General features: G+C 52.8%; 1 protein-coding gene across 1 annotated transcript in view; it reads left to right on the top strand.

The window, feature by feature from the left end:
* The window catches only part of LOC144822056 (unconventional myosin-X-like), a 618,454-nt gene that overhangs the window by 459,811 nt on the left and 135,735 nt on the right, over positions 1–22,908 (top strand). Inside the window, exons 24-25 of the mRNA XM_078679130.1 lie at positions 9,241–10,065; positions 20,789–20,912. Coding sequence (XP_078535256.1) covers positions 9,241–10,065; positions 20,789–20,912 — 949 coding nt within the window. The remainder of the gene's footprint in view (positions 1–9,240; positions 10,066–20,788; positions 20,913–22,908) is intronic.

Here is a 22,908-nt window from a genome sequence, read left to right as displayed (position 1 = left end):
GGCCAGATGCATCAACAATCCATTTTGCGATTTCCTAATTGCAAATTCTTGCAATTTGCAATTAGAAAATCGCAAAATGTGATGCATGAAAGTGTGTTTAACACTTTCTGTGATTCCTAAGGGATCGCAAATGACCTACCTCATGAATATTAATGAGGTAGGTCGCAATTTGCCATCCACTAGCCATCGCAAAAATCACAGGGATGGTGGCCTGCTGGGGTCAGCAGACCCCCTGTAATGATGCTACATGAAATGAAACCACTGACTCTCTATGTCTTAATAACGGTTCTTTTATTTAATACAACTCTTGCTGAAGAGCGCCGAGCCGGCGCTACGCTCTCGCGGCTGCCGCGCCTCTGAATGCGCTGCGCGCGCAGTCCGCCTCAAAATGGCCGCCGCACGTCACGTAGCTACGTGACGTGCATAGACTAGTGCGCGCCACTACATATCTCCCTTTTTTCCAAACAGTATAAGAGTCACTTACAGTTCAAATGTCAATTTCAAAATCTCGAAACCTTGCTGGTCTCACCACAGACCTTCCGCTCCTGGTCACCTGGGTCGAGCTCTCTTGGGACCCTTGATTCGGCACCTCGTCACTTCTTTCCTCTCTCTGTCCTGCCATGTTCTCCTCCATGCTTCTTCTTTCCCCTCTTAGTTCATCTCTACCGCTTCCTTCTCCATGTTGCTCGCCAGTGCCTTGCTCCCCCTCTGCATTCGGTTCTTCTCCGTCGTCCCACTCAGCTCCAGGTTGCTCCCATTGTAGAACTTTGTTACACCTGGCCATGCGATCTTGGGACCACACGTTGCCGTCACTCAGCAAGGCCGCTCGATCGTACACCTCCTTGACTTGCATGGGCCTGCTGTATTTACTGTCTCCCTTCTTCTGTAACATTGCCAACTTTAGTCTTACCCACTCATCCTTTTCCAATCTTGTCCCTTTCACATTCCTCCGTTTGTTGTAGTGGTTGGTATATATCAACTGTGCTTTTTCTAGGTTGGCACGTACCACCGCCGGGGACCATTCACTGGTGATAACCTTCTCCTTCCAAATCCGATTGTCATGGGTGAAGGGTTCTCGCCCTCTCAGGATCTGAAAAGGGCTATATCCTGTTCCCGTTGGGGTAATCCTGTAGGCCCATACCATATTCTCTATGGCTTTCTCCCAATCTTTGTTGCAGGAAATCGCTGCTTGTACGGCACCCATCACCACTCGGTTAAACCGTTCCACCAAGCCGTTCCCAGCGGGATGGTAGATCGCTGTGTGTTTGATGGCTATGCCGTTCCTTTGCATGAATTTGTTCCACTTTTCTGACGTGAATTGGGGGCCATTATCGCTCAAGATGGACTTGGGTATGCCCTCCCTCACGAAAGTGTCCGACAGAAATTTCAGGATGTTCTCAGTGTCCATGGTCTCATCCACTTTCAACTCGGGCCATTTGGAGTACCGATCCATGAGGACACATACGTACTTCTGAGTGCCCTGGCCATCAAGGATGGGTCCCAATATGTCTATCGACAATTCTTCCCACGGGTTCTGCGGGGTTTCGAACTGTCCTAACGCGGGGCGCAGGGGCTTGAGTGATTTGTCCGCTCCCTGGCACTGTGGACATTCTCTGACATGCCTCTCCGCTCTTATGTCCATGCCTGGCCACCAGTAATTTTGTTTGGCCCTTGACTTCAGCTTCCCAATGCCTAGATGGCCCTCATGTAACAAGTCCAGTAACTGGGTTATGAGTTTTCTCGGAGGGATTACCTTGTCCCCTCTGTATGTGAACACTCCTTTGTCCCCCACCGACAATTCTTCTCTGACTTCATAGTATGGCTTGACATCTTCGCTCACATGTCTTTTGTCTGGCCATCCCTTGATAATGTACCTCTTCACTTCCTTCAATACGCTGTCCTCCTCGTATTCTTCAGTCCACTCCTGGTAGCTGATGACTTTACCTTGATCCCCCACCAGGGCCACCAGTTCCCTTTGGTCTGTGGGGTCTTCTTCTCCAGGCTCCATTGCTGCTGCCCTGCTCCGATAGTCAGCCACTCGGTTGCGATTCCCTGGGATGTACTCCACATCATATCTGAATTCGAGTAGTTTCAGAGACATCTTCGATATTCTGGGCGTAGCGTTGGCATGCCCACTCGATATTAGCACCTTTACCAATGGCTTATGATCAGTCTTGAGCAGGAATCTGGTGCCCCATAGGAACTGCCGAAATCTCGCTGTGGCCCACACTACCGCCAGCATCTCCTTCTCGATCACGCTGTACTTGCTTTCGGTGGCCGTCAGCGCCCTGGATGCAAAACTGATCGTCTCCATCTGTCCTTGTCCTCGTTCTTGCATGAGCACTGCTCCCAGGCCCTTGTCGCTGGCATCGGTTGTGAGCACGGTAGCGCCCTGTGGGTCGTATCCTTTTAGTGGCACTGCTCCCGTGACATCCCTCTTGATGGTATCAAACTCCTGTTGCGCCTCTGGTGTCCATTCAAAACTGGTGCTTTCCCTGGTCAGCATCCTCATATGGTGCGTTTTGGAGGCAAAGTGTACCACAAACTTACTGTAATACTCCGCCATGCCCAAAAACGACCTGACCTCCTCCTTGTTGGTGAGGGGCGGAGCTTCAGCGATTGCCTTTACATTGTCCGCTTTTGGTGTGATGCCCTGTGCCCCGATCTCATGACCTAGGTAGGTCACCGACTCCAGGCCCAAACGGCATTTGGTCCATTCTGCCGTGAGGCCTTTGCTTTCCAGGGTTTTCAGCACTCTCCCCAATTTCTGATCGTGGTCCATTCTGTCTCGCCCCATTACCAAAATGTCGTCCTGGAAATAATGGATACCAGTTAAGTTCTTAAACAGTTGGTGCATTAACCTTTGGAATACCGCAGCCGCCGAGGCCAGCCCGAACGGCATGCGGCAGAACTGGTAGCACCCGAATGGGGTGATGAAAGACGTAAGTTTCCTGCTGTCTGGGTGCAATACTACTTGGTGGTACGCGGAGGTCAAATCGATGGTGGAGTACCATTTGACCCCTCTGGTCTTTGCTAACATTTCGTCGATCCTTGGGAGGGGAAATTTCTCCACGACAATGTTCTTGTTTAGCTCCCTCAGGTCGACGCAGAGCCTGACCTTTCCATTCGGCTTCATGACTACCACCAAGGGTGCGAGCCACTCTGCGCAGGTGATGGGTTCAATTATCCCCTTACTCTCCAATTCTTGAAGCTCCTTTTGGACTGCCTCTCTTACCGCTATGGGTATATTTCTCACTTTGTGGGCGACCGGAACGGCGTCCTCCTTGAGCACGATCTTATGTTGGAATCTTTCAAGTTTTCCCACCGTGCCTCCAAACACTCTTGGGTAGTCCTCTTTCCATTTGGTGAGATTGGGCCATGTGTCTGGTTCCGTGAGCAAAATCTGTTCCTTGCCTCCCGGGTCTAACTTGATTCCCAGGTCGCCCTGGTCCAGCCACCCTAAGACGGACGGTCCTCTCTCTGAGATGTACAGCTTGCAGAACGCTGATCTGCCTCTGAACTCAAACTTCAAGAGTCTGTACCCCACCATTGGGATGCGATCGCCATTATATGTGACCGGTCGGATGTCCAATTTCTCCAGCTCCGGTCCTATCTTCGGTCTGAATGTTTCCTCCCACACTGTTTTTTGTATTATCGTGTAGGGGGAACCTGTATCCGCCACTACACTGATGGTTACTCCTCCCATCTTCATTTCCAACACAGGTTTGTTTGTCCTTTTTCCATCTATACACATTATCTGGTCGTATATGCACAGGACGGTGATGACCTCTTCCTCCGCCGTCTCTTCCTGATTCTCGTCTTCCTGGTCTACGTATTTTACCACGCTCTTGGACATTTTCTTCCGGCACACTTTCTCGTAATGGCCGATGATGCCACAGTGTAAGCACTTGGCCCTGAACGCGGGGCATCTTCTGTCGTGTGCCTCATGGGACCAGCTCCCACACCTGTAGCACGTTTTCTTGTTGCCACTGCCTTCCTGTCTCTTTTGCAATCCGGTGTTGCCCTGCCATTTGTTGGATCCCTTCGGCGTAGCGCCCCTGTACCTCAGATCTTTGCGAGGTTCTTCTTCCTGTATCTTGTTCACCATGGCTGCGGTTGGCGGTTCTTTCTTGGTTGCGTCGGCGCACCTCCGTGCGAGTTCTGCCCTCTTGACGATGACCATTACATCCTTGAGTGTGGTGTCTCCACTTACCCATAGCTTGTCCTGGACGTTCGTGCTGGATGTGTGCATTACTATTTGGTCTTTGATAAACTCTTCCTCCCACAGGCCATACCTGCACGTGGTCGCTAGTTTCTTCAGGGCCGCAACATATTCCTCAATCGACTCTCCGGCCCGTTGCTTTCTCTGCTGGAAGTTGAATCTATCGACCGACACACATACCGTGGGTCGATAATGTTCGTTCAGGTTGTCGATAGCATGGGCGTACACATCATCGTCAGAGCCATCTCTCTGTTTGGGCACCAGGCTTTTATATATTCTGAGTCCTTCTGGCCCCAGATTAAGTAATAATATAAGTTTTTTCCTGTTGGGTTTGAAAGTCTCTTCATTCTCGTCCTCTAGGACCTCTATGAAGTTATTTATGTATTTGCGCCAGTCCTCCCACTTCATCAGTGGTTCTCCCGGCTTCGGGAGGAACTGGACTGGTGCAATAGCGTATCCCGCTGGTGCGCTCATTTTCTCGTCCTTGACCGTCGTCGCTCTGTTACCTTTCCCTGTGGGGCTCCCTGGGGTGCTATCCGTCTCTTCTTTCTTGGTTTGCTCTTGGGGACTCTCCGTGTCAGCCCCCTCACCCTCCTTTAAGGTAGCCAGTTCGGACCTCCTTGTGGATAGCGCAGGCGGAGTGCGACGCGCTGTCTGGCCACTGTGGGGTCTCTATGCCACCTTCTTATGGTGTGGGTGGTGATGGCTCTGCCGTGCTCTTCAGGGTACGGTACCTTGTGTGGTGCCTGTAGTCCTGGTGGTTCTCAGTTGCGCTGCACAGGGTTGCTGCTCGGCTGTGCTAGTCCCACTTCAGACTGGGTGATACTGGTTGCTTGGAGATCTGCTGGCTCCTTGTGCCTGCGTGGATGGGGCTCTGCAGTGTCTCCCTCTGCCACGTGTTGAGTGAGTTGCCTTCCGTTTTTTTTTTTTCTAGGTGTTCTGGTCGAATCCCGACCTCGTCGCCACTGTAATGATGCTACATGAAATGAAACCGCTGACTCTCTATGTCTTAATAACGGTTCTTTTATTTAATACAACTCTTGCTGAAGAGCGCCGAGCCGGCGCTACGCTCTCGCGGCTGCCGCGCCTCTGAATGCGCTGTGCGCGCAGTCCGCCTCAAAATGGCCGCCGCACGTCACGTAGCTACGTGACGTGCATAGACTAGTGCGCGCCACTACACCCCCTTGTCTGTGATTGCTTTTAAATAAAGCAATCATTTTTTTGTAAAGCAGCCCATTTTCCTTAAAGGAAAACAGGCTGCTTTACCAAAGATATAATGCATTTACAAACATTCACAAAGGGGTAGGGGTCCCTTGGGGACCCCTTCCCATTTACAAATTGGTTACCACCTATTTGAAGTAGGTGGTAAAATTCAAATATTCCGCAACCGCATTTCAGTCGCAAAACATTCATGCATACTGATGCGATTCGGTATTAGGAAGGGACGCCCTAAACACGCCCCTTCCTAATAGCGAATTGCAAAATAGGGTTTGCTGCATCAGAAAGGCATCTTTTTGCATTTATAAACACCCGATTCTGTGAATCGGCCGTTTGCAAAGGCAAAAAATGCGTGGTGCATATGGCCCTTGGTGCGGTAAATATAAAATACTATTTAGATTGCGCTAAAATGCATTTGTGAAGGTAGTTGGTGGCAAAACAGATGTAGGGGCCACTCAAAAAAAAGGCAAAGAAGTAATAAAATGACAGTGAGGGGTGAAGGGAAGCCATGTGAAGTGGGTGGGTGGGAATCAGAAAAATAAAACATGTTGTGATGTAAGTGATAAGGAATGAGGGGAAAACCTTACACGAGAGAGAGAGCATCACAGAACGCAAGACGTTTGCCAGAGGAAAAAGCACACGAGCAAGCAGCACACAAGGGCGAGGTGCATGGATCGAGAGTCCCTGATGAGGGAGCGAGCTGGAAAAACCGTGCACGGTCACAAAGAGCTAGACAAAAAAAAATAGTAGTTCACAAAGTGTTAACTGTTGAAGGGTATTAGTCAGCCAATCAAAAGCATGGTTAAGAGGCTGTCCTTCAGGGTGGGAACAAACAAAAAAAGGGAAAAGAAGCAGGAAATAAGTGACAATAAACCAACCCATGGAAGCAATGGGCGGGCTCCAAGCCCACTCTTAAGTTTTGGGAGAGTCCTCAACAGATCCTTCACAGCCGGACAGCAAAAGCTACCTGATAGACTAAGCGTACATTGACTTTAGAAGGCCAGTGAGAGCCCCAACTAGTCATACCCTGAACCGTGTCTGTGTCCCACATCTGTCTGCCTAAGCTACACTAGCTCAAGAGTTTTGGAATAATCACAGACACTGTTAAGGTGCCATCTTTGACTTGGGCTGAACCCCTGCTCATTCTGGTTGCCTGCATGTCTCATCTGGTGCCCAGACATGTTGCAGACGAGCTCCGAGAGAAGAATCACCCTTGTTTACCTGATGCTTTGGTGCTTCGGCATGAGTATCTCTGCTCCAGTCTCTCAGTTGGTCAAGCTGCAGGGCATGACAACCCAGGAGGTTGAGTCCAGACGGCTGCAAACCCATAAAACGAAGTCCCAGAAGTAGCATCACCTAAAAACTACCTCTGGAAATGAACATTAGTCCTGCATAAGTCAAAGCTGGTAACTTCAGGTTGCCACAAGTGAATTGTAATCGATCTTGAACCCACCATGAGCTGACGCATGCCGGCCATGAGCTGACGCATGCCGGCCATGAGCTGACGCATGCCGGCCATGAGCTGACGCATGCCGGCCATGAGCTGACGCATGCCGGCCATGAGCTGACGCATGCCGGACATGAGCTGACGCATGCCGGCCATGAGCTGACGCATGCCGGCCATGAGCTGACGCATGCCGGCCATGAGCTGACGCATGCCGGCCATGAGCTGACGCATGCCGGCCATGAGCTGACGCATGCCGGCCATGAGCTGACGCATGCCGGCCATGAGCTGACGCATGCCGGCCATGAGCTGACGCATGCCGGCCATGAGCTGACGCATGCCGGCCATGAGCTGACGCATGCCGGCCATGAGCTGACGCATGCCCACCACACCCACAGGCCTTCGACCTTCCCGATGATGAAGGCGCTCCTGGGATACAGAAGAACCTCACGGCTGCTGATATCTCACTCCCTAGAGGGGACCCTTGCATGGATGTCAATCCACTGCTTGCTTCCACGCCTTCCTTTCACGGACCTGCTCCTCTCCTCAGGAGGCAGGACAGTTTCCTGTTCCGGGTCACGACAGAGAAGCTTCCTGATGGATCCCAGGCCTGGTTTTGGTTATAATGGGTCAGAGCATCCAGCGGAGTCCAGTCCAGAGCAGGCCTCCATCCGAGCTGGGGCAACAAGTCTCATTTTCAGCCCAAACAAGGTCCCACTGCTTGCGTACTTAGTCTAGTGTTTATCTGAGGGCACTAGCAGGGTGCCAAACCAAAAACTTCCTTTCAAAATGTCAACTCTCCTGTTTTCATGGGCTTTTTATCTTGTTTCAGAGAATTATGGAAGAGACGAGGGGCTGGTAGCGACTTGTCAAAAATTGTGTATGAGCTCTGACCAAACTGAAGTATCCAAAGAAGTGATGGATGGATGTTTGAATTAATCTCAGCCTCTGTTACATACTTGTCCACATCCCCGTCCATCGTTATTTATCTCTGACCAATGGCAAGGTCTCTCATGCAAGGGTTCTTGGATGCTGCGCAATGCCCAGCACAGCACTCGTGGTGGGAGCCGCAAGCGTTGAACGTGGACACACTGCGGCCAAGCTGGCCTGGGGTGTCTGTCACTTCACCTACACAGTAGGGAAGTCTCTAGGAGTGAGCCCCTCAGACAGTATTGGGAGGGAGTTGTGTTCCCAGGAGGAGATCATGGCTCCACCTGCAGGAACAGCCTGTTTTGTACAGCAGCCTCATCCGCTTCGAGGCGCCATTTCTCGCCGCACATGTGTAATGTGCCACAGATCACACCTTTGTGAGTTGCTGCTATTTTTAACACTGTACGTATTCTAACTCGGTCAGCATCATTGAACAGGGGTAGTCGCAGCCGCTCTTAATTCTAAGCGAGGTTATTGAAATGCGATTTACACTCAGGTCCCTACATTGATTTTTGCTGAGCCCCAGAGAACGTAAAATGCGATGTGAGAGTCACTAAAGATCACAAATCGACAGCCCAGAGGTGCCCCACCAGCGCCCGATAGACACCGAAGGCCGGTCTGTGCTATCCATGCACCACCAATGGCTCCCCCATATCTTGCCCCATAGTTCTGCTCCCCCTTCCAAGGGGAAGAGCAAGGATAGATCTCTTTTGAGTTCTACTCCACCTCTCACGGTGCATGCACCTCTTCAGAGCAGGTCCTTCAAGCTTTGAACTCACAACTCATGGACCTCAGGGTTTCCCTTCCTCTTCTCTGGAAAACTAAATTGAAGGCAGCCTGTGTGCGCAGCGCCAAGCCACCCAGTCGAGTATTGGGTGCTTTACAAGTGTAATCATAAGATAGACATGGTGGCAAGGTCCAACGGATGCGCAAAATCATGTGTGCCTAGTTATTTGGAAAAACACAAATTGTAAAGGTGCTCCACAGAGAACACATAGCCACCATACACTCCAACAGGGAGACCGTGCTCCCGACAATAATTTGAGGTCCCGTACCTGCAAAGTGTGGGGGAATCAAGGGCTTTATATAGGGGGGGTCTGAATAGATCCATATACAGCTACGGTCTAGTAGAACACTCCCTCATTACATACACTGCACCGAAGTGAGATCCTTGCACTGCTGGTCAGTCCTTCGCTTGATGTGGCAGCTCGGTGGTCTCCCTCGTCCATGGGTGAAGCGACTGCTAGTAAAGTTCATGGGGGGATTGATACCGAAGACCCTAATAAGCCGTACTGGGTCAGGCTGACACAGCTTGCTTTGCCATGATGAGTTTGTGTTGACAGAGCCACACACGCTGTCAGGCTGTGGCATTGCCCCCTGTTGTAGGCAGATCTTCTCACGGTCTTACTCTGTCTTTGGTTTTCAGAAGGAGCTGAGTTGTCAAGAGGAGGACGTCGCTCTGCAGGAGGAGGAGAAGCGTCAGATGGACGAGATCCTGCGGCTAGAGATTGAGATAGAGAAGCTGCATCGGCAGCAGGAGGTGGACGGCGTATCCATTGCTGGTGATGACGTGCGCAACGAGCTGTCGCGACAGCGGGAGAAACAGATTCAGCATCTGGAGAAGGAGGCTTCACGCGTCGCTCAGGAGTTCCTGGAGCTCCTGGACTTTGGCAACCTGGACGAGTGCGTCCATAGCCTGGACCACTCGTTGTCCAATGAGGGAACACTCAGCATGGACCCTGGCCTGCGGGCACCTCTGGCCGAGTCAGAAGAGGATGAAGGGTTCCCCGCTGATGAAGAGGGCACGCAGGGCACCAACCTGGCTCCTTCGGATCAGTACAGCACTAGAACCAGTGAGAACTACTCGGAGGAGGACATATACATGAATATTGCGTTCCCACCACCACCTGATGCGGTGGCCGAGGACGGCCCAGGAGACCATCGGCAGACAGGACTCTCAAACGCAGAGAGCCTATTGGATGGACAAGATGTGTACAGCGCTGCTTCTGAAGGTTCGGAAGGAATTTACAACCTCGTGTCGGAGACCTTGAGCAGTGGCGAGGAGATGCTGGAACCCATCTACAGCCTTCCTCCAGACGTAGAGTCTGATTACGACCATGATGACTTTGATGACGCCCTGGCCAGCTCGGGCGATGGCGCCAGCTCTTTTGACGGTCACCTGTTGGACGATGAGCTGCTGGAGAGGCCCAAAACCTCAGCCATTGACAGCAATCGATACAGCCTGGACTCGGTAGGTGACCACCACGTCTTCTCCTTTTACACCATGTTGGGATACGTCATGACATTCTATTTGTGTTTAATTTCACAGCATTATTCTAAAGTCAGATTTAGTTCAGATCATATTTGTAAAGTGTTACGTCATGTTATGTTACTTTGTGTTGCATTGTGTTTTGGGACTCGTTACACTTGTGTACTACACCATACAAAGGAACTGCTTCCTTCCGTCAAGTCAGAGTCACTTCTTTATGATTTCTCTAAACTTTGACCAATTGGGTGATTCTTAGAGGCTTATTTACAAGCCCCCTGCGCCGCCGGTGCGTCACTTTTCCCACATTAGAAGTGACGCATCGGCTGCGCAAGTGTCTTGTAAATAAGCCCCTTCTTTTTTAGAGAATGTGTATCAGATGGAGCTGTCTCCCGGTGGAACCCCCACTGGTGTGGAACCGGGTGATAAGTTTCAGTATGCAGAAGTTGATCTCAAACAGCAAGTGGAAAGGGAAGGAAAGAGTGTGGAGTTCAGGTATTTTGTGCAGCACAAAATAGGTGGATGGAAAGGCTTAAATTATTCTTCACTGTTTGCCATTGATCTACATAGCATTCCATTCCATTGTCTTTTCACTTGCCCAAGTCATTATAGACGGAGATTAACTACAAGAAATCCACCTCAAAGTGGACACCCCTCCTGAACGGTCAGGCCATGGCCCTCTGGATGGCGACGCGAGCTGATCCTCACTTGTGCGGTTCTGTTTGAGCCTCAATGGCACAGTCCGCTTGAGACTTCCATCTGGGCATACTCGCGCCATCCAGGACAACTCAGTTAGGGCTTGCTTAACACTTAAGTAGGCCTGGGTGTGAAATTCTACTCTGAGCACGGATTTTGCAGCGTTTTTCACACTCCATCCTCCACATAGCGCATAGAGTTCCGGAAAATGCAACTCGTTTCCTCGCTCACTCCCTCACACATTTTAAGTTGGCGAGCGCAAGCGAGGAAAATCTTACTCCAGACCACCTCCCAGAGAGATTTCTCAATGCGGGCGGTCCCAGATGTCGGCTACCGCTCGCGGTGAGAAACCTTCCGTTTGCACTGAGGAAGCTGCAGCGCGAGTAGAACATCTACTCGAGCAGCAGAAAGAAGCAGCGCCCTCTTGCACGTCGCATGGTGCAGTTCACACTGATTTTCTAGCACAGGACAAACACCCAGCACTAAAAAATCGGAACGACCTAACACACTCCACCGCTTACAGAACAGGTAGCGCGGTGGAGATTTTTTTTTTTTTTTTTTTTTTTTTTTTTAAAAACCTTTATTGTAAAACGTCAGAAACAAATACGGGCCTACAACCATCCGGCCGGCCTCAACAACGTTTCGAAGCACATAAGCGCACAACATAGCATCGCAGCAGTACGTCAAACAAATTACAGTCGATTCATATCACATCGGCAGACATATACCACTGGGAAACAGGAGAAGGGGAAGGACCATCGTTAAAGGTTTACTTTTTTATGCTTGTAAATAAAATAGTAAGTTGGAAGGACTAGAAAGGATCAAGGACCAGACAGATCAACAGAATTGAAGCGGGCAACTCACAGCAAAGATCCAGCGCGCATGAGAACATCGTCAAAATGGCGGCACCAACACAATACATAAGGATTGACATTCGCAGGACACGTCGTGCGCCAATAGCTACCCACCCCCGGACAGCTAAAACCCTTGACCCAGAAAAAGGGAAAGAAAAAGGCTTAAAACAAAAAGGAAATAAAGGCCCATAGAAACCAAAAAGAACGAAATAACCCCCCACCCTACAGCAATGCGGAGGCTACGGCCTACCCCCCCCCCAGCAGAGTGTCTGTCGCCCACTAAGGAACCCGAAATATAGACAAGAAAGGAAGAGAGGAAAAAGGAAAAATGAAGAAAAAGGAAGAAGAAGCCCTAACAGCAGAGAAAAAGGGAGCGAGAAAAGAATAAACTAATCCACTACTCCCCGAAAAAAGAAAGGTGAGGTGAGGAGGAGCCCACCCAATATCAGGATCTCCCGGACATCCCGGCCAAATACACCATCTACGCCACATGCAACAGTAAATTCGGAAGACATGAAACAAAAAGAGAAGCAGAATCTGTTACGCCCAGAACCTGTGGCCAAAACACAACCCCCCCGCCAATACATCAGGAAGAAGAAGGACCGAAAATTTCAGATAAACGTAGGCAGGGAAAGTAAAGCAATCAACGTGCGCAACCACAATCGCCCATCCCCGAACCCCAACACCAATACAGAACCAACACCCCACTACCCGGCATGTGGATTATAGTCCCAACACTAAGAACTTCAGCAGGCGAAGAAAAAAGAAAACAGCCTCAACCCAGCCCCTTACGGTCCAATGTGCCAACAGAGTCCAACTGCGCGATATTCATCACTGGTGGGGCAAGCAGACGAGACGACCTCAGCAGAGTAGGAAACTGGCCGCCATGAACTGTCCAACACAAAGCCCAGCACGGCATGAGCACAGCAGGAGAAAGACCACGCAGCAGTAGAGCACAAAGAAAAGTCAGCCCAAGCAGTAGAATCAGTCCCGGGGGAAGATGACGAGTTCCAACAGTAGTCCCCAATGAGGCTGCCAGACATGGCTCTTGGAGAGAGTTCCCACTCCGCCGCATAAGGCCACGAGCAGCAGATGTCTTCCAGGCTAGTACATGTAGCGACACGGTGGGAGCAGGATCTTGCGCCGGCAGCGCAACCGTGGACATCGGAGTAGACAATCCGCAGTAGTAGGGCATAGGATGTGGCGCAGCGCCCTGCACTCGCAGGCAAGCTTGGTCGGTCGGTATCACATTGGATGAAATAGCGTCCAGGCGGTCCCCCAGTTCTCGAGCAACAGTACGGTGGGCGACACGTAGCTCACCCAGGGCTTCCAAAACGTCGACAATCCGCAAGGGCGTCTCAGGGAATAAAGGTGCAACAATTCCCTGTGCGTCGGGCATACCAGCAGAAATCGGTGCTCGAGAATGAGCGTCGTCGTCCCAAGGGACCAGGCGATCCCCGAGTTGCCACTGCACACACCGCTCACAGGCGTATACCGAGTGCTGATGTCGGACGCCATCTCCCCACACCGTTAGCCAGGTTCCCCGCCGGCGACCACCACAACACAGCCAAACTGGGGGTACAGGGGCAACACAATCCATTCCTGCACCTCGCATGATGTCAGGGCAAAGCAACATTAAACGGGCTCCAGCAGCACCCTGGGCAGTCTCTCCCCAATAGCGAGTGCGAGCTATCTAAAATGGCGGTCACCGCGCTGGGGGAAACAAATGTAGCGAGAGTAGCCGTCCGAGGCCGGGGCGAAGATAGAATGTAGCGATTTCAGCCTGGAAGCAGCGCGAGGGGCAACAGAGCAGGATGAGCTGCCGAGAGGAATCAAAGGCAGCAGTCGTTCTCAACAGTCAGCGCCGCCCAGCTCGAGATGGCCGCTGTCGTTGTTCACAGGGTCGGCCACACAAGCAGAACAAAGATCCGGGCTCAGCCGCGAGGCATCAGGGAAGGGCGAGGGCGCTCCGTCACTGTTACAGCCCAGAACGCGAAGTTAAGCACATCCCTAGAACCGGGTTCGTCTCCCGACTCCGGTAGCGCCGGTCAGATTCAGGATCACGAGCAGGATAGGGCAGGAGACGGGAGGAAAGCGAGAAGGTCGGCGGAGCCGAGGAATCAGGCGGCCATCGCGGCTGCTGCTAGGCTCCTCCCCCTGCGGTGGAGATTTTTGGTTACTTCACAGAGTTCCACCATGCAGAACTCCGGGAACTCCGCCCAGGCCTAGTGCTAAGTAAGCAATTTCAATTCCATTTTCAAAGTGATAGTGAGTGTGCCAGTGCAGAGCCCACAGTCTGCATCAGTCTAACTGAGGCACTTCAGTGCAGAGTTTAGAAGAAGGTTTGCGGCGAGCTCTAAACAGGTCCCATTACATTAGTCCAGCTGAGGTGGCGTGGCGCTGAGGTGGCGTGGCGCTGAGGTGGCGTGGCGCTGAGGTGGCGTGGAGCTGAGGTGGCGTGGCGCTGAGGTGGCGTGGCGCTGAGATGTGTGGCACTGAGATGGCATGGCGTGATGCTGAGTTGGCGTGATGCGGAGGTGGCATGGTGCGGAGGTGGCGTGGTGCGGAGGTGGCGTGGTGCGGAGGTGGCGTGGTGCGGAGGTGGCGTGGCGCTGAGGTGGCGTGGCGCTGAGGTGGCGTGGCGCTGAGGTGGCATGGCACTGAGGTGGCGCGGCGCTGAGATGGTGTGGCACTGAGATGGCATGGCGTGATGCTGAGATGGCTTGACGATGAGATGGTGTGATGCTGAGATGGCGTGGCTAGGTGTTGGGTTGGCGTGGCGCTGAGGTGGCGTGGCGCTGAGGTGGCGTGGCGCTGAGGTGGCGTGGCGCTGAGGTGGCGTGACGCTGAGATGTGTGGCACTGAGATGGCATGGCGTGATGCTGAGTTGGCGTGGTGCGGAGGTGGCATGGTGCGGAGGTGGCGTGGCGCGGAGGTGGCGTGGCGCTGAGGTGGCGTGGCGCTGAGGTGGCGTGGCACTGAGGTGGCGTGGCGCTGAGGTGGCGCGGCGCTGAGATGGTGTGGCACTGAGATGGCATGGCGTGGTGCGGAGGTGGCGTGGTGCGGAGGTGGCGTGGTGCGGAGGTGGCGTGGTGCGGAGGTGGCGTGGTGCGGAGGTGGCGTGGTGCGGAGGTGGCGTGGCGCGGAGGTGGCGTGGCACTGAGGTGGCATGACGCTGAGGTGGCATGGCACTGAGGTGGCGCGGCGCTGAGATGGTGTGGCACTGAGATGGCATGGCGTGATGCTGAGATGGCTTGACGATGAGATGGTGTGATGCTGAGATGGCGTGGCTAGGTGTTGGGTTGGCGTGGCGCGGAGGTGGCGTGGCGCTGAGGTGGCGTGGCGCTGAGGTGGCGTGGCACTGAGGTGGCGTGGCGCTGAGGTGGCGTGGAGCTGAGGTGGCGTGGCGCTGAGATGTGTGGCACTGAGATGGCATGGCGTGATGCTGAGATGGCTTGACGATGAGATGGTGTGATGCTGAGATGGCGTGGCTAGGTGTTGGGTTGGCGTGGTGCGGAGGTGGCGTGGCGCTGAGGTGGCGTGGCACTGAGGTGGCGTGGCGCTGTGGCGTGGCGCTGAGGTGGCGTGGAGCTGAGGTGGCGTGGCGCTGAGATGTGTGGCACTGAGATGGCATGGCGTGATGCTGAGTTGGCGTGGTGCGGAGGTGGCATGGTGCGGAGGTGGCGTGGTGCGGAGGTGGCGTGGCGCTGAGGTGGCGTGGCGCTGAGGTGGCGTGGCGCTGTGGCGTGGCGCTGAGGTGGCATGGCACTGAGGTGGCGCGGCGCTGAGATGGTGTGGCACTGAGATGGCATGGCGTGATGCTGAGATGGCTTGACGATGAGATGGTGTGATGCTGAGATGGCGTGGCTAGGTGTTGGGTTGGCGTGGTGCGGAGGTGGCGTGGCGCTGAGGTGGCGTGGCACTGAGGTGGCGTGGCGCTGAGATGTGTGGCACTGAGATGGCATGGCGTGATGCTGAGTTGGCGTGGTGCGGAGGTGGCGTGGCGCGGAGGTGGCGTGGCGCGGAGGTGGCGTGGCGCGGAGGTGGCGTGGCGCTGAGGTGGCGTGGCGCTGAGGTGGCGTGGCACTGAGGTGGCGTGGCGCTGAGGTGGCGCGGCGCTGAGATGGTGTGGCACTGAGATGGCATGGCGTGATGCTGAGTTGGCGTGGTGCGGAGGTGGCGTGGTGCGGAGGTGGCGTGGCGCGGAGGTGGCGTGGCGCGGAGGTGGCGTGGCGCTGAGGTGGCGTGGCACTGAGGTGGCATGGCGCTGAGGTGGCATGGCACTGAGGTGGCGCGGCACTGAGATGGTGTGGCACTGAGATGGCATGGCGTGATGCTGAGATGGCTTGACGATGAGATGGTGTGATGCTGAGATGGCGTGGCTAGGTGTTGGGTTGGCGTGGCGCGGAGGTGGCGTGGCGCTGAGGTGGCGTGGCGCTGAGGTGGCGTGGCGCTGAGATGGCGTGGCGCTGAGGTGGCGCGGCACTGACGTGGCGCGGTGCTGAGGTGGCGCGGTGCTGAGATGATGTGGCACTGAGATGGCATGGCTTGATGCTGAGATGGCTTGACGATGAGATGGTGTGATGCTGAGATGGCGTGGCTAGGTGTTGGGTTGGCGTGGTGCGGAGGTGGCGTGGTGCGGAGGTGGCGTAGTGCGGAGGTGGCACGGAGATTGCGTGGCTAGGTGTTGGGTTGGCGTGGTGCGGAGGTGGCGTGGTGCGGAGGTGGCGTGGTTTTTAATGCCATGCTTCAAGCTCACTGGAGAGCTCAGAAGACATCCTCAGCAGTTGTACAAAATGTGGCGTTTAGCTGTCCCTTGAGTGCGGGAAGGCGTTATATACAAAGTACATCTCTTACCTCCATAGAGTTTACCCACCTTGTCTGACCCCTCATGGCTGTGGTTGGTGTTCACAGCCTCTCTTCAGTAACATTGTGATACATGGTAGACATGAGCGGGAGTTTACACTGTGTAGCTCCTCTCCCCAGATCCCTGCGCTGGGAGAGGATTGCTTCTAGGAGACTCTTGAATCACATGGACTTTGAGGAGGAGCAACCTTTGTGTGCGTGACCCAGGCTGGGTGGGAGCTGTGGGTGGGTGCAGCATCCCCAGGCACAGACCCTGCCTCAAGATCTCAGGGACTGCAGTCATTCCCTCTAGAGACTAGAGGGTCACACCTCAGGAGCAGGACAGCATTCCCGTGGGAGGAGGTGTGGTCTGTTACCACAGTCCCCCCTGGACTACACTGCACTATAATGGTATTCCTGCTGTGAAGGACATATTGTTAAAACCCCTTATAATGCTGAGCATTCTCAGATGTGCCCTGCAAACTCATACATGGGGCAGTGGACTGTTACCGCTCAGACTGTGTGTACGTTCTAGCTACGGTTCCACACACACAATTGGTTGTAAGTTGTTCCCACTGAGATGGTGTATGATTCCTGGTTACACTTCCACTTCCAGGTATGTCACTTCCCATTGGTCGGTGTGGGATGCCTGTATTCCTGGGTACACTCCCTCCCTCCTCCAGGACTGGACCAGTTTCCAGTGTGAAGGGATGAACTTCTGGTCCGCCCTTAATCCCTCCATCAGATCCCGGCAGTTTTCTGGCAGGAGGACGTTTTCTCCCTGGGTTCAGTCAGGTCCTTCTGATGGAGAGACGCAGTTTGACTGTCTTTAGTCTTGTGTAAAGCCGGCTCCGGAGCCATTCCAGCCAATGCCCAGGAGTGGAATCAGAGACTTGGCTACTTATAGTCCCAGTCTGAGTAGAGTCTGTGTCTGGAGAGCCATCTCTTGTTCACCCACCATACCCTCCTAGTAGCCTGGTCTTCAGTAAGTTTGATTATGAGACCCTCTCAGTTGATGAAACAATAATATACAGTAACGACCTACTGTCAGATATTCAGCTGATGAAACAGGACAGTGTGTCACTGAGACACTCGTGTTAGAAGCCCCGTTGGAAAATCTATATAGTTTAGTAATGAGACCTCTCGTTAGAAGCTAACTCAAAGCGACACTGTGGTCCGGAAATGTGTCCCTCTTTTCATAAACTCCTTCGGTGAGTCTGAGTAAGGTGGTGATGTTTTCCCCTTGTTAGAGCGTGTGAGGTGAGAGCAGATAGCGCTGCAACGAGTCTGTCTCATTACATCGCATGCAGTGAGACGGTATGAGGCTGCATCGAGTCCGTCTCATTACATCGCATGCAGTGAGACGGTATGAGGCTGCATCGAGTCCATCTCATTACATCGCATGCAGTGAGACGTATGAGGCTGCATCGAGTCCATCTCATTACATCGCATGCAGTGAGACGGTATGAGGCTGCATCGAGTCCGTCTCATTACATCGCATGCAGTGAGACGGTATGAGGTTGCATCGAGTCCGTCTCATTACATCGCATGCAGTGAGACGGTATGAGGCTGCATCGAGTCCATCTCATTTCATCGCATGCAGTGAGACGTTATGAGGCTGCATTGAGTCCGTCTCATTACATCGCATGCAGTGAGACGGTATGAGGCTGCATTGAGTCCGTCTCATTACATCGCATGCAGTGAGACGTTATGAGGGTGCATTGAGTCCGTCTCATTACATCGCATGCAGTGAGACGGTATGAGGTTGCATCGAGTCCGTCTCATTACATCGCATGCAGTGAGACGGTATGAGGCTGCATCGAGTCCATCTCATTACATCGCATGCAGTGAGACGGTATGAGGCTGCATTGAGTCCGTCTCATTACATCGCATGCAGTGAGACGGTATGAGGCTGCATCGAGTCCGTCTCATTACATCGCATGCAGTGACACGGTATGAGGCTGCATCGAGTCCATCTCATTACATCGCATGCAGTGAGACGGTATGAGGCTGCATTGTGTCTGTCTCATTACATCGCATGCAGTGAGACGGTATGAGGCTGCATCAAGTCCATCTCATTACATCGCATGCAGTGAGACGGTATGAGGCTGCATCGAGTCCATCTCATTACATCTCATGCAGTGAGACGGTATGAGGCTGCATCGAGACCCTCTTGTTAGAGGCACACACATTCACCTCCAGCTCAAAGCGCTTGGCATAGGACAGGACAGAGATGTCTTCTGACCACATAGAAGTTGATCTTTGAGTCAGTAGCTCAATTGGTGAGAGAGTATCTATAAGTTTCTTTAGTTACAATTAATTAATAAAATAATCACCATTAAGGCCAACATCCCGACTGTGCCTCACCTTGACCTCCCGGCCCACCCCCCTTCCTCTTCCTCTGTTTTTGATCACTTCGCACCCATCTCACCCGAGCTTTTCCTTGACCTCCTCGTCAAGGTCAAGTCCGGCTCCCCGGCGGATTGCGCACCTGCTCGCATCCTCAGAACTCTATTTACCTGTTGTCCCACCCCTCCCCTTTCCTTCCTTAATTCCTGCCTGGCTCTGGGTTCTGTCCCTTCCTTCTTTAAGTCTGCCATTGTGCTTCCCATTTTAAAGAAAGCCGGCCTGGATCCCTCTCTTCCATCTAATTTTAGGCCAATCTCCCTCCTTCCCTATCTTGGGAAGATTCTTGAGAGCCACGTAACATCCTGTCTCTCACCCTACATCGAGGAGAATAACATCTTGGCCTCCCACCAGGCTGGCTTTCGACCGGGCCACTCCACTGAGGGCGTGGTCCTTGCGGTCCTTGACGAACTGAAGGGCAGGGCCGATGGTAATCTCCCTCAGGCCTTGGTCCTCTTGGACTTGTCCGCTGCGTTTGACACGGTCGACCATGCTATTCTTCTTGACCGTGTCAGCGCAGCGGGCATCCAGGGCACTGCCCTCTCCTGGATCGCCTCTTTTTTGCAGGGACGCTCTCAGGCAGTCCACCTTTCCACTTTCTCTGCCCCCCCCCTCCCAGTCACGTGTGGGGTACCCCAGGGCTCTTCCCTTTCTCCCCTTCTTTTCAACCTCTATATCCGCCCCCTTATTTCCTCGCTTCTAGAGCTGGGGGTCTCGGTGTATAACTACGCTGACGACCTCCAGCTCGTCTTCGATCTGTCTTCCCCCACTCACTCTCTTCCCAAGCTCAGGTCGACTCTTGTCTTTATTTCTCAGTGGATGAGCCTCAATCATTTGAAGCTCAACCCTGATAAGACAGAGCTCGTCCTCACTGGTGGCCCCTCTAATCCCTGGTCCTCTGCTCATTGGCCCCTTTCCTTTGGTCCTCCTCCTTCCCCGGTTTCCTCTGTTCGGACTCTGGGCATCAAGGTCAGCAATGATCTTTCGATGCATGCGCATATTAGTTCTGTTGTATCCTCTTGTTTTCTTTCCCTTCGTCTTATCCGCAAGATCTCCCGGTTTTTTTCTGTTGATGCACTCAAAGTTATTATCACTGCCCTCATTACATCCCGCCTGGATTATGGCAATGGCCTGTTTGTAGGCATCCCTGCCTACGAGACTCGTCGTCTCCAGGCCATCCAGAACCAGGCGGCCCGTCTTGTCCTTCGTCTTCCCAAGTTCTCCCATATCACTCCCGCCCTTAAAACCCTTCACTGGCTCCCTGTTCAGTACAGGTCCCAGTTTAAACTTGCTTGCCTGGCCTTTCGGGCGCAAGCCCGCTCCGCTCCTTTTTTCATTAACTCCCTCATCTCCTCTCATGCCCCTTCCCGCTCCCTCCGCTCCTCCTCCCTCTCTCTCCTTCACGTTCCCCGCTTCCGAAAGTCTCGCACAGGGGGCACCCGCTTCTCTGTGCGCGCGCCGCAGATCTGGAACTCCCTCCCCCTCTCCATCCGTTCCATCCCCATCTTTTCTCACTTTCGGAAAGCCCTCAAAACTTTTCTCTTCCTACAGGCTTTCCCGGACTAATTCCTCCCCCTATCTGTTAGGCAGATGTTGATGTGTTCTCCAGCGCCAGGAAGCCGCTTGGCCACAGAGCGCTTTATAAATCCCTTTTTCATTTCATTTCATTTCATTTCATTTCATTTCATTTCATTTCATTTCAATGTCCCTTGGTGAGATATGATGTTGTCTGTGAGGACTCGTTCCAGAGAAGCTGCTGACGTGGGATGGGATGTGAGCCTGGACATGAGATCAATAGCTTTATTCAATGTCCTGTGAGTGAGAGTCAACCACAAACCCATCTTTTTGTCTGACAGGAGTCTCAGAAGTTGATGGTCCTTTTCTTTTCTTCCTTCCTTCACCTCTAGTTCCTGGACAGTGAAGAGGAAGTCGACGCCCACATCGACACAGATGAAGAATTGTCCAATGGGCGAGTCACTCTCTTCAACGGATCTGGACCCCCCTACTTCCACAGTTACCTCTACATGAAGGGTAAGATCAGCAGAGATGGTGGTCTCACCTCAACGCTGGGCCGCCACATGCAGGGTTGGACTGACCCACAGGGCAGTCGGGCAGTGCCCAATGGGCTGGTCCAGCAGATCAGGGTGTGGGCCACTTTTATGGCCAGCTGGGAAGGTTTTATCTGTTCATTTCTCTGCTATTACAACATACATTGCCTGCGGCAAGCATAAGGGCATGCAGTCTCCTATTCCTTGCAAAATACCCATGCGGCGTGTCTTTACAGATTCAAAACGAGCCTGATTTGCAAGGGTGGGCCACGTTTTCAGATATCTAGTTCGCGAATGAGGGTCCCCTTTCGTTTTTGTGACAACCTATTTTTTGACCCTGTCTTCCATCCTCGAGCCTTCCCCCATACCTTTGTAACTTTGTGGTAGGCAGGTTGAATTGCCAAAACAGTGAGTATTTTGACATCTTTGATACCCTGCTGAGAGCCTGCATTACGAAGGCGCATGAGCGGCGGTGGAGGTGCACCTGCTGTAGCAGAAGGCAGTGATGTCCAGGGAAGCATCTGAGGTCCCTGCGTTATGGGGGTTTTACTCTGACACATCTGTGTAGACTGAGGATTTGTTGCTGTGAGGACCAGGAGCTAGTATTGTGGCTGAGCACTTACTGGGACAGGAGGAGCAGCGTTTCTGTGAGTCTGTACGAGCAGGTCCTTCTGTCAACTCATGGATGAGGAGGGTTCCTGCTACCTCTGAGGTACGTCTGTTGTTTGGGTGTGCAGCAGAGTGGAGCGGGCCATCTTCTCAAGACCCCTCGCTCTTGGTACATACAGATGGAACTTTTTCCATGCTTGCATGTCCACAATCAAATACCATGGCACCATTTTACAAGTTGCTCTTTGCTTGTGCCAGGCTTCAAGAACCCACCTATAAAACTAACTGGCAGAAGGGTGAGGCTGGAATGAGGCAAGCAGACCATCCTGGACTGGATCAGGACAGTGCAGACGAGGGAGCTCTGAAAGCAGATCCCTCGCCCGCTGTCCACCAGGAAGATGCTAGGGAGCCCAGATTGCTAAGGAGCATAAGGCAGCAGCACGAAGCGCACAATTCTGAATATTCCGCGGTGGTTTAATCTTGAAGTGCCCCTATTTATTCACGTATCGGGGTTTGGGCAAAAAAGAGCTAAAGTAACCAGATGAAAGGAAGTGAGCTCCCACTGCGAGGTGCTGGTTGGAAAGACTCCAGCACGGTGATAGAGTGCAGATCTGCTGAAATTACATCCCGGAAAGATCAAAGGCCATTGGTCGCCGTTCTCCTATTGGAAGTGAATGGAACTCAGAAACTCCTACAGAGAACAAACTATGAATTTGTTATCCCATAACTTAACTCCATGGCATGATTTTCTATGCGTAAGCTGGCATCCTCTAAATGGCACAATGAAGTAGTCCATCCAGAGCGCCCCTCTGCCCCCGCTGATGTATGGATTTCAGCTCAATGGAAGTACTCCAGCAGAGCTGCCCTCCATTCGGCAGTGGGAGTAAGGAAGGGTACGGCATAGCTACGAGGTAAGACTGCTGCTCGACACAGTACTAGAGCAATTCTGCCTCTCGATGCCTCTCCACCACACCATGCACACTCCTGCCGCTACCCCTCTGGCTGAACATCTCTACATTATGCACAGCTTCTCTGTTTCAAACCTATAGAAATTAGGGAGGTAGCACGACTAGTCAACAAGTCATGGCATCAAACAGCGGATCCTGGTCCATATTCCTTCTGCTACATTTGTCGTAGCGGACATCACCATATTGGTTATACATGAGCTGCAAGAGAAAGTGTTCTGGGGCCTCACAGTTCATTGAATTATCGCTCTACTGCTGAAAAAGATGGCAGCTGATATCTGTCCTCCAACACCTTGGTTTATCCTGGAAGGAGAGGGGACAACAGCTGCAGGAGTCAATGGAAGGGAGCAAGGTCATCTACAACCAGCAACAAGAGTGCAACCCTTGTCCGGTGCTGAATCTACC

Source organism: Lissotriton helveticus, chromosome 3_1, assembly GCF_964261635.1.
Source record: "Lissotriton helveticus chromosome 3_1, aLisHel1.1, whole genome shotgun sequence".
Taxonomy (NCBI): domain Eukaryota; kingdom Metazoa; phylum Chordata; class Amphibia; order Caudata; family Salamandridae; genus Lissotriton; species Lissotriton helveticus.
Note: the sequence above shows the minus strand (reverse complement) of the source record. Positions and strands in the feature narration are given on the sequence as shown.